This window comes from Quercus lobata, chromosome 11, assembly GCF_001633185.2.
Source record: "Quercus lobata isolate SW786 chromosome 11, ValleyOak3.0 Primary Assembly, whole genome shotgun sequence".
Lineage (NCBI taxonomy): Eukaryota > Viridiplantae > Streptophyta > Magnoliopsida > Fagales > Fagaceae > Quercus > Quercus lobata.
This window is the reverse complement of record NC_044914.1, coordinates 40,568,474-40,581,771: the sequence shown is the minus strand read 5'-3', so window position 1 is coordinate 40,581,771 and position 13,298 is coordinate 40,568,474. Positions and strand designations below refer to the sequence as shown.

Below are 13,298 nucleotides of genomic sequence, written 5' to 3'. Positions count from 1 at the left end.
ATAGGTCTCAAAATAAAATTCTTGCAGGTTTAGATTAATTATTCCAAAATCCTTTTAATAATGATGTTTCTTGTACTTGAAAGTTTTTAAGCCTAAAACCAAACACTAAGGGACCCAATAAATTTGGCCTAATATAGTTGATTTCCTTGCCAATTTGGCTATAAAATTAAAAGGAGAAATTTCCAAAATTTATGATTTTCTCTAGATTATAAGTTCTACATGTAACCTCAATTCACTCCGAATTTCTTGTCAAAATTCCATGCCAATCTCAAGTTAGTATACCCAAATGCCAAATCTGTCAAAAACAGGGTTACAAGTTACAACAACTTTGCAAATTTTTGTAAAATTTATTTGAAATTGTTCCAAAGTTGAAAACTCACTCCTAACTCAGCCCTTAATTCCTTAATATTTCATGATTTATCCTCCAAAATCAATTGCCCAATTATCCAATTAAAATCCTTGGTTCAATTGGGCGTTTATTACTTATCAAACCCTAAGTACCCGATTGTTTCTAAATTCTAATCCCAAATTCTCTCACAATTTCAAGATATCCCTTAAGTGAATCTACAACAATAGCAAATAATAATAAATCCATAAAAATTGTATTGAATGGTCAAAGATTAATTTTACTCTGAAACTTGGAGAGACTAGAAGGTTAGTAAGGAGTGGCCAGGTTTGACAGCTAGAAGGTTGCTAGACGGCTAAAACATGAGGAAGATGAAAACTTAAAAGAAAAAAAAAAAAAGAAAAAAGAAAAAAAGAAACAGGAAAATGAAACAAGACAACCCAAATACAAACCATACGAATGCAATACACACACCAGATGAAGTAGATCACAAAGCACATAGCTCAACAAAGGTCCCGATTGACAAGATCAGGAATAAAGCCCATTTTTGGGCCCATAGTACTACCCTAATTAAAACACTACTTAAGTCCAGTATGCACAATCCTAGCCCAAATTTAATTCAGGCTTAATAAGATGACAAAATCCAGCCACTTCCTTACAATTTTACATAAATCGTAACCTCAAAAATATTATTTTGTGGTCCATTTAACATAAAGAAAAACCAAAATCTTTTGCAAAATGAAAATTAATAATTAGAAAAAAAAACCCACAATCCGTGATAGATCTTTGCCATTTTTAGATCAATTCAAATGGATTGAGCATACACTAACATAATAATCCAATAATATGTGTTGACACACAAATATATGATAAAAAGTAAAAGCAATATTTTTATTAAAAATTAAGCCACACACTCCAAAAAATCACAAGTTTTACAACTAAAACCATTATAAAACAAGAAGTGAAGTCACCAATCTCACATCTCAATTTTCTTTTTCTTTTTCTTTCTTTTTGGGGGTGGAGAATCTGGGGATGAATGAGATTAAATTTTAATCAGCATAACGACCACAACACAAACCATAAAAATACACACCCCAAATGAAGCCATAAGGAAACACAGTGCATAAGAGAGGGCCGGCTGAGAAGATCAGGAACAAAGCCCATTTTTGGGGCCCATAGTACTACCTAGATAGTATAATAGTCCCCAAGAGTGGGATTAAGCCTGATAAGAAAACTTGGGCCTCACGTGTCAAAACACCTCAGAGTCATCGTGCTACCTTATAGAACTAACCCTTAAAAAAAAAAAAAAAAAAAAAAAGCCAGCGTCGAGTTCTGAAGTAATATAGTAAAGAAAGAGTACTTTTTGCATGAACACCATTTCCTGCAGATGTAGAAGCTTCAACAGAAGCTACGATGGAGTTGTCATCAGCATTCTGAAGTTCGACACCCATTTGGTTGTCGGTAGTGCCCTCACCGTGGGTGAAGTTGTTGCCAACCACCGTTTGGCCACCGCTTCTGAAATTTCTTATACACTCGCGGAGTTCAGCAATGAGTTTAAGAATGAGGATCAGGAGTTTCACGATTTCCATAACGTCTCTCACGCTCAAATTCAAGCTGTTGCAAAAAAAAAAAAAAAAAAAAAAGTATGAATATTACTGGAAAAGAATAAGAACTCTCTCCACACTCGTACACACACAAATAACTTTAGCTAGCTAGCTAGTATTACCCGGCCATAGGAGGAGATAAAAGAGACGATTGCCTAGAATTGTCAAGGGTTGGAAGTAGGAAGAACCGAAGAAGGTCGCATACTTGCATATATGATATATTACGCAGCTGCCAAGACTAAAAACACTTTTCTCCTAGTCAATTGGTAGGGCCTACTGTGAAAATGACTGTTAAAAACCGTGGCCATGTATATAAGTCTTTTCTCTCACAGTTGGGCTGGCCTACCAGTTGTAAGAGAGAGGACTCATATACTTCCGACCAGGAGATAGGTGTTTTGAGTCTCATATATTTTGCCCTATCAGATTTTTTAAAGCCCACTAGTAAAAATGTCTTTTGAGTCTCACTAATAGCATCTCGCCATATCAGATTTTTTTAAAGCTAACCAATACACCCTTTTGTAATTTTGATACCCTGGTACTGATATAGAGTTTCAATAAGGTCGGGTGTAAAACGTTTACACCCATTAATAGCATTCTGCCATACAGATTTTTGTTAAGCCAATATCAATACACACGTTCACACTCAATTCTTAAGCCAATATCAATACACACGTTCACACTCAATTAGATTTTTGTTAAGCCAATATCAATACACACGTTCACACTCAATTCTAGAATTGAGTGTGAACGTGTCTATTGATATTAGCTTAAAATAATTCTACAAATAAATAAAAATAAAACAAAACTTAAAACTGTACCAACGCTATAGCCCTCTCATGTTGTTATGGAGGCTTTGAAACAATTAATAGCCCTTTACGCTTATCACAAAATAATATATAAAATAAAAAGAAAATGAAAATGAAAATGAAGAATAGCCCTTTCATGTTTTGAGTCCGAAACAAATTAATATAACACCTTAATTTGGGCCTCAAAACGGGATCATTGGGCATAATAAAATTCCTTCCAAATTAATTCATTTGACACTCCGGTTTTTAGATGTCAGTCATAAGTAGGGATAGTCACCTTGTGATTGTCACTTTAAGTATAAAAACTAAAATGGAGCTCTATTTCAAGATCTTTAAGAGGAGAATTCATAATAGGTGAGAAATATATTTGATTTTAATAAATGAAGTTTCTAGCCGACCTCGATTGCAGCTCATGTACAAAATAGAAGACTTGGAATAACTTGACTAAAGAGTGGCTTCGAATGCAAGACTTTGAGATTTGTTCATAGTGAAAAATGCTAAGTGACACAATTTTCGCCACAACTCTCCTGCGTGAGTAAGGATAGTCACCTTGTGATTGTCACTTTAAGTATAAAAACTAAAATGGAGCTCTATTTCAAGATCTTTAAGAGGAGAATTCATAATAGGTGAGAAATATATTTGATTTTAATAAATGAAGTTATCTAGCCGACCTCAATTGCAGCTCACGTACAAAATAGAAGACTTGGAATAACTTGACTAAAGAGTGGCTTCGAATGCAAGACTTTGAGATTTGTTCATAGTGAAAAATGCTAAGTGACACAATTTTCGCCACAACTCTCTCACGTGATGAATTGTGAGTGGTTGGGAAAAAACGGTGAGTCTACGTGGGTCCATAACTCCAACACTCACGACTCATTACGTAAGCGAGTTATGAAAAGATTTGTGTCATTTGTTGTGGTTCTAACATTTTTCTTTAATCATTGATGGTGACAAACATGAACATGAACTATATTTAGTCCAATGTGCACAAGCTCTAAAATGACTTGGAGAAAGTTTGGTTACAAACCTTTTTTTTTTTTTTTGAGGAGTTTGGTTACAAACTTGGTTATAAACAATAGCTACAACTCTACTTAATATCTTTTTATTAAATGTGAATTTTGACAAATCAACCATTAGATAACATTTTCTTCATATATTCTCCATACTTGCAAAATTTCTAGAAAATTAAAGATCAATAGCTAATAGTTATATTATCAATTAAATATTTAAATTTCAAGTTTTTTTAATCTAAAAATTATTTATAAAATATAAGTTCATAGATTGAATACTAAATAACATTTTATTGGCACCAAATTTGACATGCATGTTAAAAATATAAAGAGCATGTAATCCAATTATTAGATTTTCAAATTATGTAATTGTATTAATATTTTTAGTAAGAGTTATAGCCATTAGTTACAATCTAGTTTATAATCAAACTTTGTTCAAATACCTCCCTTTTTAGGCCCAATCCTAGCTCAAATTGGCAACATTTAAATATCAAATCTCTCAACAATTCATCAAACTATAATATGAGAAAATAAATACTCCAAATACATCATCAAGTAGTCACATGATTACCAAATTTACAACCATAAAAAAGCACAACAAAGCAAATTTTATTATATAGTTCTCTAATCTCTACTACATGCTCTTCAATTAATAGCTCCAATGGTCACCAATTTTCTGCATTAAGAGAGTCCACTACACTAATCTAAAAAGAGGGGAGAAAGGGGGGCGAGCTAATAGTTGAACAAGAGAATACATCACATGATATTGTTAAGTGAAAATGCACATTATAATAGACAATGTATTAAATTTTACAAAACATGTATCAATAGTATGAAAGTAATTCAGTAGAAATAGTAAAACTTGTTTTAGAAATGAACATTCAATAGTATAGTGAAAAACGTATAACTTGTTAAACAAACAATTGTTCTCTTAAAAGATTTACTCAATTTCAATTAGAACATCACTTCATCATTGGGTAAACTACTTATAATAATAGATAATAATACACTTAACAGTAAAACTTTTTTTTTCACTTTCAGTTTGTCAATAACAATAAACAATAATTAGTATATACAATATCAGCCAAACTAAGACATTCTTTAACAATCAGCAGGTGAATCTCATGAGAAACAATAACCCAAAAGTAGTAAAATATAGCAATATCTCCAAAGACCAAATAAAAATAATGGTTTCAAAGAGCAAACAATAACAATGCATCACATCTTAATAAGTAATATTTCATTTGAAGATCAACTCTTAGCCTTGTGTTGACGAAGATTATAAATAGTCTAGTCGATTGTAGTGGGCCTTTTTTACAATGTTGGGCTGGGCTGCCTCCTGCGGTATTAGGCCCAAATGTTTTAAGTAAGGGAGTTGGGACCGGTTCAATTGCAACTCACTTTGGTCTGGCTTGTGCACAAACTATGCCCCGTTTGCTAGGCTTTGATCACAGGCCCATGGCAGGCAAAGCTGCTGCGAGTAAGTTATGGCAGGCAAATATGATAAAGACAATACAAGAAATGGTAGACAAAACGAATAAAAGGGAGCAACAAGAGGCAACCCGTAGGCCGAAAGTAGAGAAATAAATGAAGAATAATAATAATGGGGTTATTGAATTAAAGAGGGGAAAATCAGTCTGCCATGCCAAGTAATGCTATAGAGCTGAAATCAAGAAGGTAAACCACTTCCTCAATACGACTAATCTCTTAGGGGAAAGAAATTAATCGCTTTGAGGGAATGGGCCTGAATGGTTTATGTTTAATGGGGATCGTCTGTCTTTTTTGATAGAGAGTAGGGCTTTAGAGGGAGAGAGGAGATCCACCTATTGGTGCATGCCTGCCATTTTCTATTCTTTATTCTCTATCCTTCCTAGTTTTTCCTCTCTTTTTTTCTTCCTTTTCTTTCTCCGTGTTTTCTTATTTTGTTGTGATACTCTCCTAGAGGTTGCTATTACAATGTTTTGTGATTGTGATCCTAACTGTCCTCCCCCCTACTGTGCATGGCAAGGCCCCTTTTTATAGTGTCTGCTGTGACCGGATTTTACTATTTTAGCTTTTAACAACCTTTGTCTAGTCTGGGTGTCCTTACCGATCACTTACTGGTTTGCCAGCCACCACCACTTACCTGTGCTAACCGTGACACCAGACAAAAAAGGCTATTTTGTTTGTTTACTTGCCGTGCTACAATGTGAGTGCTCTCCCTCTCTTCCTATCCCTTATGGCATGCACCTAGTGGTCCCAGCTCATGCCCCAACTCATCCTTGCTTCCTTTGAGTGGTATGTCATCCTAGCAGGACGTATACCCCAAAAAAGCCCGAGCAGGAACCCCAAAATAGGTTTTCCCCTCTCCCCACCGCCAAACCATGCCCTCTTACCTCTAACCCATGACCTCACCACCTCCTGTATTGGCTGGATACAGGCTGGTGATGTCTGGACCTTGTGCATGCTTCACTTCCATGTATATCCAAAATTTACCTACTGTTCATGCGTCCGCCGTGGATTGGAGACTTGTCTGCACATCCTATCGCCCATCCTTAGCTTCTTATGGCATGAACCATTTTCTGGCTTCTCATTCTTTAAAGCCTGCTCCTTTCGGGGCTGGGCTTTTGCTTGGTCGTAGGCTTTTCCTCCTTCAGCCCACTCTCTTGTTCTTTTCTACCGTCTTTGTGTGTCCTGTCATACTGCTCTGCCATTCCTCCCATGACGTTATTTGACCTAAGCCTGTTGGGCCTCTTTGGGCTTGTTGCTTATTCTTCCCTCAATGACTCAGTATAGTCATTTGAGCCTTTTTGGTTACGTTGGGCATCCTTGGTCCATTTACTTTCCTTGGGCCCTTTTGGCCCTTTTCCTAACTTTGCATTTTCATGGGTTTTTACTAACTTCTTTGGGCTTCCCTGGCCCAATTACCTTATCCTTCATCCTTGAGGTTCATGGACTTTCCATCAACCTTTTACTTTCTTTATTTTCATTACTTCGGGCCTGCTATGACCCATTCTCACTTTTCTACATCACATACTGCCCATAAGTTTGCTTCTTCTCTCTTTTCAGGCTCCTTTAGGCCCGTCTACTTCTCCAAGGCCCATTTATTTATTTCATGGGCCTGCAATCCATTATTTCTGCCATTTGGGTTTAATGGTTTTTCCTATCCACTTACTTACTCTTTTCTGCCCATGTTGCTAGGCTTCTTCTTTCAATTGGGCTTCCAAAAATGATCATCAACACTGATTATTTGAAAATGTTTTATTTTTCTTTAACAATATCATAAAATATTATTCTTCATATATATATATATATATATATATAATCTTGAGAGGAATCATCATCTACTACTTCTTTCAAATCGATGACCAATTTTTGTGTCAAAATCTCCAAATATCAACTAGAGCCTAATACAAGATTAGATAACTCGGTGAAAAACATGCCAATATTTATTTATATCTAAGTGAATACGAGGCAGTAAGAACAAGATAATGATTCAACTATTGATACGTACTTGGTTTGACACTTTAAATTTTTTTTCATAACTTTTCAAATCCATTAAGGCAGCTCTCAAAAGTATAACATGGCAGTACTTAAACGTCATATCAATTCTATCAAAACTCAAACATATTGATCACCTTGTTGTTCCAAAACAGAGTACATAGAAGAAACTCACAATACTAGAGAAGGAAAGAAACCAACATAGGGAACCTCCTTGCTACTGCAACCAAATTACAAATCTAACTACAAAACTAAAACAAGCCAAAGCAAGTAGCAAAGCAAAAATGCACTAACAACTAAAGAACATATCTATACAACATCCGAACCAGCACTTCAATGCAACAATACAATAACACTATGGCAAAACACAACATAGGAGATCTAGGATCAAATTAAAATACCATTTGGATCAATCCCCTAATTACAACAGATGGTATACCCAAATTTGTTAGAAACAGGGTTACAAAAACTTTTCAATTTTTTGTAAAATTTAATTGAAATTGTCCAACGTAGGAAATTACTAGTAACCCAACCCTTAATTCATTTATTTTTCATGATTTAACCTCCCAAATCAGTTGCCTAATAATCCAATTAAAATCTCCGATTCAATTGGGCATTTGTTACTTATAAAATCCAAAGTACCCGATTGTTTCTAATCCCAAATTCTCTCACAATTTCAAGATAAATCCCTTAAATGATCTACACAATAGCAAATAATAATAAATCCATAAAAATGGTTTTTTTTTTTTTTTTGCTGGGTAAGTGTTTATGCAAGGAGCATATGATATTTCAGGAACTTCACCTCAGCATCTAGTTGGTGTTTTGAAGCCCAATAAGAAATTGACATCTGTCCTAAAAGAGACACATCAGCATACTGAATCATTTAACTTAAAACGACGAAATTGACCTTGAAAAAATTTCAAAGACCTGCCCTCTCTTTCTCCTCCCTTTTTCGCAAAGTCAAAATGTTCATCTCTCTCCATTTCTCTCTGCCCCTTCATGACCCCATCTTCTCTCTCTCAACTCCAAACCTTGATAGCCACTGCCTAATATCGCCGCCGGTGATAGAGATAACCTGCCGATCATTTCCAGTTCCGACGAGAACAACCTTTTTCTCGTCAGAAAATGCCCAAAACTGTCTCTCTTTCTTGTTGTTTCCAACCACCAACATCAGAAGTTTTCTCGCCACTTCTAACACCTGACGTTGCAAGATGGTTTTCTTCTCTCTTTTTGAATTTATTTTCTGAATTTTTCTGTTTACATATGTGTTTCGTTTTGTTTTTATAAATTGACATATACATTCATATGTAGAAAGGAAACTTGTACCGTTTGATAAAATGCTTCAGTGAGGATGGAAATGGATGCACTAATAATACAGTAAAATGGTTTTTTTTTTTTTTTCTTTTCAAAAAAATGTTATTTTGGATTAGATTAAAAGTGGTTAGTATGATGTAGTTTTATAAGTAGAGAAATAAAGCTCTTTATTTGGTGGATGTGCTTGAGTTTCAGGTATTATTTATTAGTTAGATTTTTTCTTTTTCAGCTTTGCATTTTAAAGATGGTTTCTTTTAGATGCATTTAAGTTTGCAATATGTGTTGGCTTACTTGGAATTTTCACAATTTCTTTCATTCCTTGTAATAATATTTTTTTTCATGGTGCGGGGATGGATGTGATGCTTTTGTTCCGTTGTTTTTGATGAAGGAATTGATTTTGATAAATAGTTTCTTCCTAAGGTATTCAATCTATCCCTTTGTCATTTTCTTAGTTTTAGTCTTTCGTTGAGTTATTATGGAAAATTGTGATATTTTGTTTTTGGATTTTGCCTCTGTTTTGTTCTGTATTCTGAGCTCTGTTTCATTTGGCTTATGTATCATATTAGGCTCAGCCAAAATCATTTCAAAGTTCACTTTTTTAATGTACAAAACAATCCCATTTTTATAAATAAATAATTAAAAAAAAATACTGAAAAATAAGCTGTACCAAACGGGCATTGAGTGAGACAGCTTTCATTCATTTGGGTTCAAAATAATATGTTATCTAAATTCAAATTTACACATTTATTTTCTTTCTACAAATTCCCAACAATCAATAGGATAAAAATTTACTTGCTGGTTTTCCTTGACACAGTTATAAGTGGTGTATATTGATAAATATGACAGATTTTGTTTGTTGTTTGGGAACTCAAATCAATTCTTTGTTATCTTTTTCTTATGGATTCAATCGAAGTACTGTGTATGAAACTGAAAAGTACTGTGATATATTCTAATTGCAATCTATAACCTGAACTTTTGCTCAATGTGTGGGACTGGAGATATGTTCTGTTTTGGACTCATGAACAATGGTAATTTAATCACTGATATATTGGACACTCAGGATAGCTACAATGTGATCAACTGTGTTGCTATAGTGACAAATCTTATAATAATTACTACAACTACAACTACAACATAGATTTTGAGAAATTGGTGTTTGGTGATGTTAAGATCTTATCAGTTAGACATGTAAAGGGAAAAATGGTGGTGAGAATGTGAAGAGTAATATTGGTAGTATGAGAATGTTTATTTGTTGAATTTGCTTAATGATACATTTCAAATGAAATTTGAACTTGGGGTTTGGATGCATAAAAATTCCAAGTTCAAAGTTTCTGACAAATTTTGAAATATAACGTTTACCCAAAAAAGGGATATCGGCAGGTTAAAATTTTAATTATCAACTCCAAAGTAAAATCTCACTTCAAAATCTGGAATTAAAAGTTTCAGACGCAAACCAATTATTCTAAGTCTTGTTGACAAACCGAGGAGGTTACATAAACTATAGTATATCATGAGTTCAATGTGAACTTCAAGTTGAAGCTAGCTAAATCAAATATGTTTATGGTGAAGCACTTAATGGCTATGGCTAAGTAACCTTCCATGGAAAAAAACTTCTGATCTGCATACATGATCCAGAACCAGGCTGTCCTTGCATACGCATGATAGCCTTTGCAAGAGAATATGGCTGTGTTAGTTGATTTTTGTGGTGTATTTTTGAATATACTAGAAGCATATATACTCATTTTGGTTTGTATTTGATAAGTACACTCAAAATTGGATGTGGCCCTGTTGACATCCATTATCATTCGCTTTAGTTCTTTTACTTTTCCAGTCCTCCTTCTACACACCCCCCCCCCCCTTCTCTAATTATCTCAGAATTGATTTCAAATACAGGCCACAGTTTCTTTTCAGTGCAATGCTTTTGAGTGCAAAAGCATTGGGTAGAATCTGGGATGATCTCATTTATTCCAAGGCGATAAAAAGATCAAGTCACATCAAATTTTAACCATTAATATGCATTATCACATATTATGACATAAACCTTGTAATTACGATTAATTAACTTTGATTTGTCTTGTGTCTAGTTTTCTATAAAATTTGAATTTTGGCATCTTCATCAACTTTAAGCATATAAACTTACTTTTGGTTTCCTGTGAGTCGGCTGGTAATGCAGGTAGTTCAGAGTTGGCTCCTCAAAAACAATTCTGGAACGGTATTTGGCACCTGCAAGTTCCTAATATGATCAAGCATTTTGTTTGGCAAGCTTGTAACACTGTTCTGCCAACGAGTAATCTCTTCCATCGACAGATCACTCCTTCGGCCAATCGTGCTCTCCGCCAGTCTCTCCCAGAAGATCCTCTTCACGCATTCTGGTTATGCAAGGAGGTGGAATGTGTGTGGCATCCCTGCACCTGGGCTTCCCAATCAGTCTCTTCTCCTCCAGAGAATTTTTGTGATTTACTCAATTGTTTCTTACGATTCCATGATGATTTTCGAAAGGAAATTTTTGTGATTGCAGCTTGGTTTTTGTGGAATAGGAGGAATGCTCTTCATTTCGGTCGGACAGCCCAACCTCTAGCCAGCATTCTCTCTATGGCTGGACATGTACTCCAGGAATTTCTTGCAGCCCAGGATCCCAAACCACCGGTGTCTCGGCCTCATCCCTTGATTCAATGAGCAAACTAAAATCACCCTTCTCAGTAAAGCCTCTAGGCACAAATCCATCCATTTTATGAAAACATGGCACCGGTTTCTCCTAGTCTAATTTTTTCACTGTGTTTGATTTTCATACTCATTCCTCAAGCCACTACTCAGCCAAGCTTCATATGCCACACTTGTTCACCTGGCCTGGGTAACTATACCACTAACGGTAACTACGCAGCGAACCTTAACCATGTTTTTTCATCCTTCTCCTCCAACACCGCAATTGACAATGGGTTTTACAGTGCCTCTTATGGCCAGGACCCTGACAAAGTCTATGCAATTGGACTCTGTAGAGGAGATCTTAATCAAGATGTTTGCCGAAGTTGCCTTAATGACTCCACACTTGCTCTCATACAACTTTGTCCCAATCAAAAGGAGGCAATAGGTTGGTACGACAATTGCACTTTGCGCTTCTCAAACCACTCCATATTTGGCAGCGAGGATGATATTCCTTCTTGCTATAGGTATAACCGAAATAACGTGTCGGATGTAGATGGCTACGGAAAAGCGGTCAAGTCCCTGTTAGGCCCTGATATGCAGCTCCTTCTCAAGTATGCATCACTATCTTGGCTAAAATTTGCCAAATAGCACAATTTTAGCAAAATTTTAGGGAAAAAAGGCACTTAACAAAGTTATTTAGTTGTGTAGCACATTTTTGAACTCGAGTTCCAAGCAGTATGGCGTGCCACGCTAGCTAGCTGCTTAAACTTGAGTTCCGAAAATGTGCTACATAACTAAATAACTTTGTTTGGATGCGTTTCTCCTAAAATTTTACTAAAATTGTGCTATTTGGCAAATTTGGCCCACTATCTTACTTTCTATGCTGCTCCTCCTACATTTTTCTTTCTTTCTTTCTGAGGCTCAACTCTGTTGTCCAGGTTCATTGTATCCACTCTTACTTGATTTGCAAGCAAACTAATCCTAATCTTACTTTTATTATTGCAACTGTTGTAGTTAAATCAATGTATGGGGTAGTCTGTCGTTTAGCTTACTATAAATACCTTACTATGGGTTGATTGTTAAATACATTGCTTGATAAGAAAGATGTAGCTATCAATGTTTACAAATCGAACTTTGATGCAGCTGTTTTTAAGACCGGCAACTCAGCAGGTATAGGGGTCATAGCTCGAGACTGGAGAGGTGAAGCTATCGGTGCTCTTTCCTTGTCCATTCCCCTAGCGCAGAAGGTTGCAGAAATGGAGGCTCTCGCATGCCGTAGGGCGGTGCAGTTCGCTGGAGAAATCGGTCTTCAGAGAGTTATTTTTGAAGGTGATGCGGCTGTGGTTATCAACGCCATCTCTCAAGGGAATGATGCATTGTCTGCTTATGGTAATATCATTGACGATTTTCGCTGCCTTGTTGCTGTTTTTCAGGTTTTTCAGTTTTGTCATGTCCATTGTAATTGAAACGTTTTTGCAATGCAGTAGCTAGAAAAGCAAAAAACCAGTTGGGGTTCCAGGTTTGGATGGAAGAAATGCCTGAGGATATTGCCCCCTTAATTTTGTTTGATGCTCATTAGTTTGATTGTTCAATAAATCCTTCTAAAAAAAAAAAAGTTAGTTTAAACGTGCATGAGAATATAAACAAGTTCAAAAACTTTTGGGGAGATGAAAAGGGGGGAAGTTTGACCCTCTAATCCATGAGAGAAATTAATGTTATTTTAATAATGAGAGTTTTAAAAATAAATATAGAATATGAAAAGTGATTACAAATGAAGTTTTAAAATTGTTAGAAAATGATAGGTTTTAGTTAGTTCAATTGATAAAGTTTCTGATGGTTAAATAAGAAATATAGGGTTCAATCTCCGTCTATACCAAAAACTAATTGGTGTTTTTGTCTGATGATAATGAGTTATCATTAAGAATGGACATTATAAGTTGAAATGCTCTTAAAAAAAAAAAAAAAAAAAAAAAAAAAAAGTTAGAAACAATCTCCCAATTTCCAAAAACGTTTCAATATCAAAAATCAATTATGCCCATTCTTGCCTGAGATTCAGTTGAGCGAATGTCAAAAACACTAAAACAATCGGACAGTA

At 35.3% G+C, this 13,298-nt stretch overlaps 1 protein-coding gene across 3 annotated transcripts; it reads left to right on the top strand.

The window, feature by feature from the left end:
* Positions 1–8,199: 8,199 nt before the first annotated feature.
* On the top strand, positions 8,200–12,793 carry LOC115967597 (cysteine-rich repeat secretory protein 38-like). 3 transcript variants are annotated; one of them, XR_004086492.1, is made up of 3 exons: positions 8,200–11,429; positions 11,506–11,814; positions 12,347–12,793. XR_004086492.1 is itself a non-coding variant. In XM_031086727.1 (3 exons), exons 2-3 carry the CDS (start codon positions 11,300–11,302, stop codon positions 12,354–12,356), a joined length of 525 nt encoding a protein of 174 aa, XP_030942587.1. In that variant the 5' UTR covers positions 8,200–8,980; positions 10,734–11,299; the 3' UTR covers positions 12,357–12,793. The 3 variants fall into 3 exon arrangements, 1 of the variants encoding a protein (XP_030942587.1); XR_004086491.1 differs by having other exon boundaries at positions 8,200–11,648; positions 11,728–11,814; XM_031086727.1 differs by having other exon boundaries at positions 8,200–8,980; positions 10,734–11,814.
* Positions 12,794–13,298: the final 505 nt, after the last annotated feature.

Bases quoted from the DNA above. Each gene is read 5' to 3' on its own strand.
- LOC115967597 (XM_031086727.1), top strand. From the start codon at position 11,300: ATGGCACCGGTTTCTCCTAGTCTAATTTTTTCACTGTGTTTGATTTTC.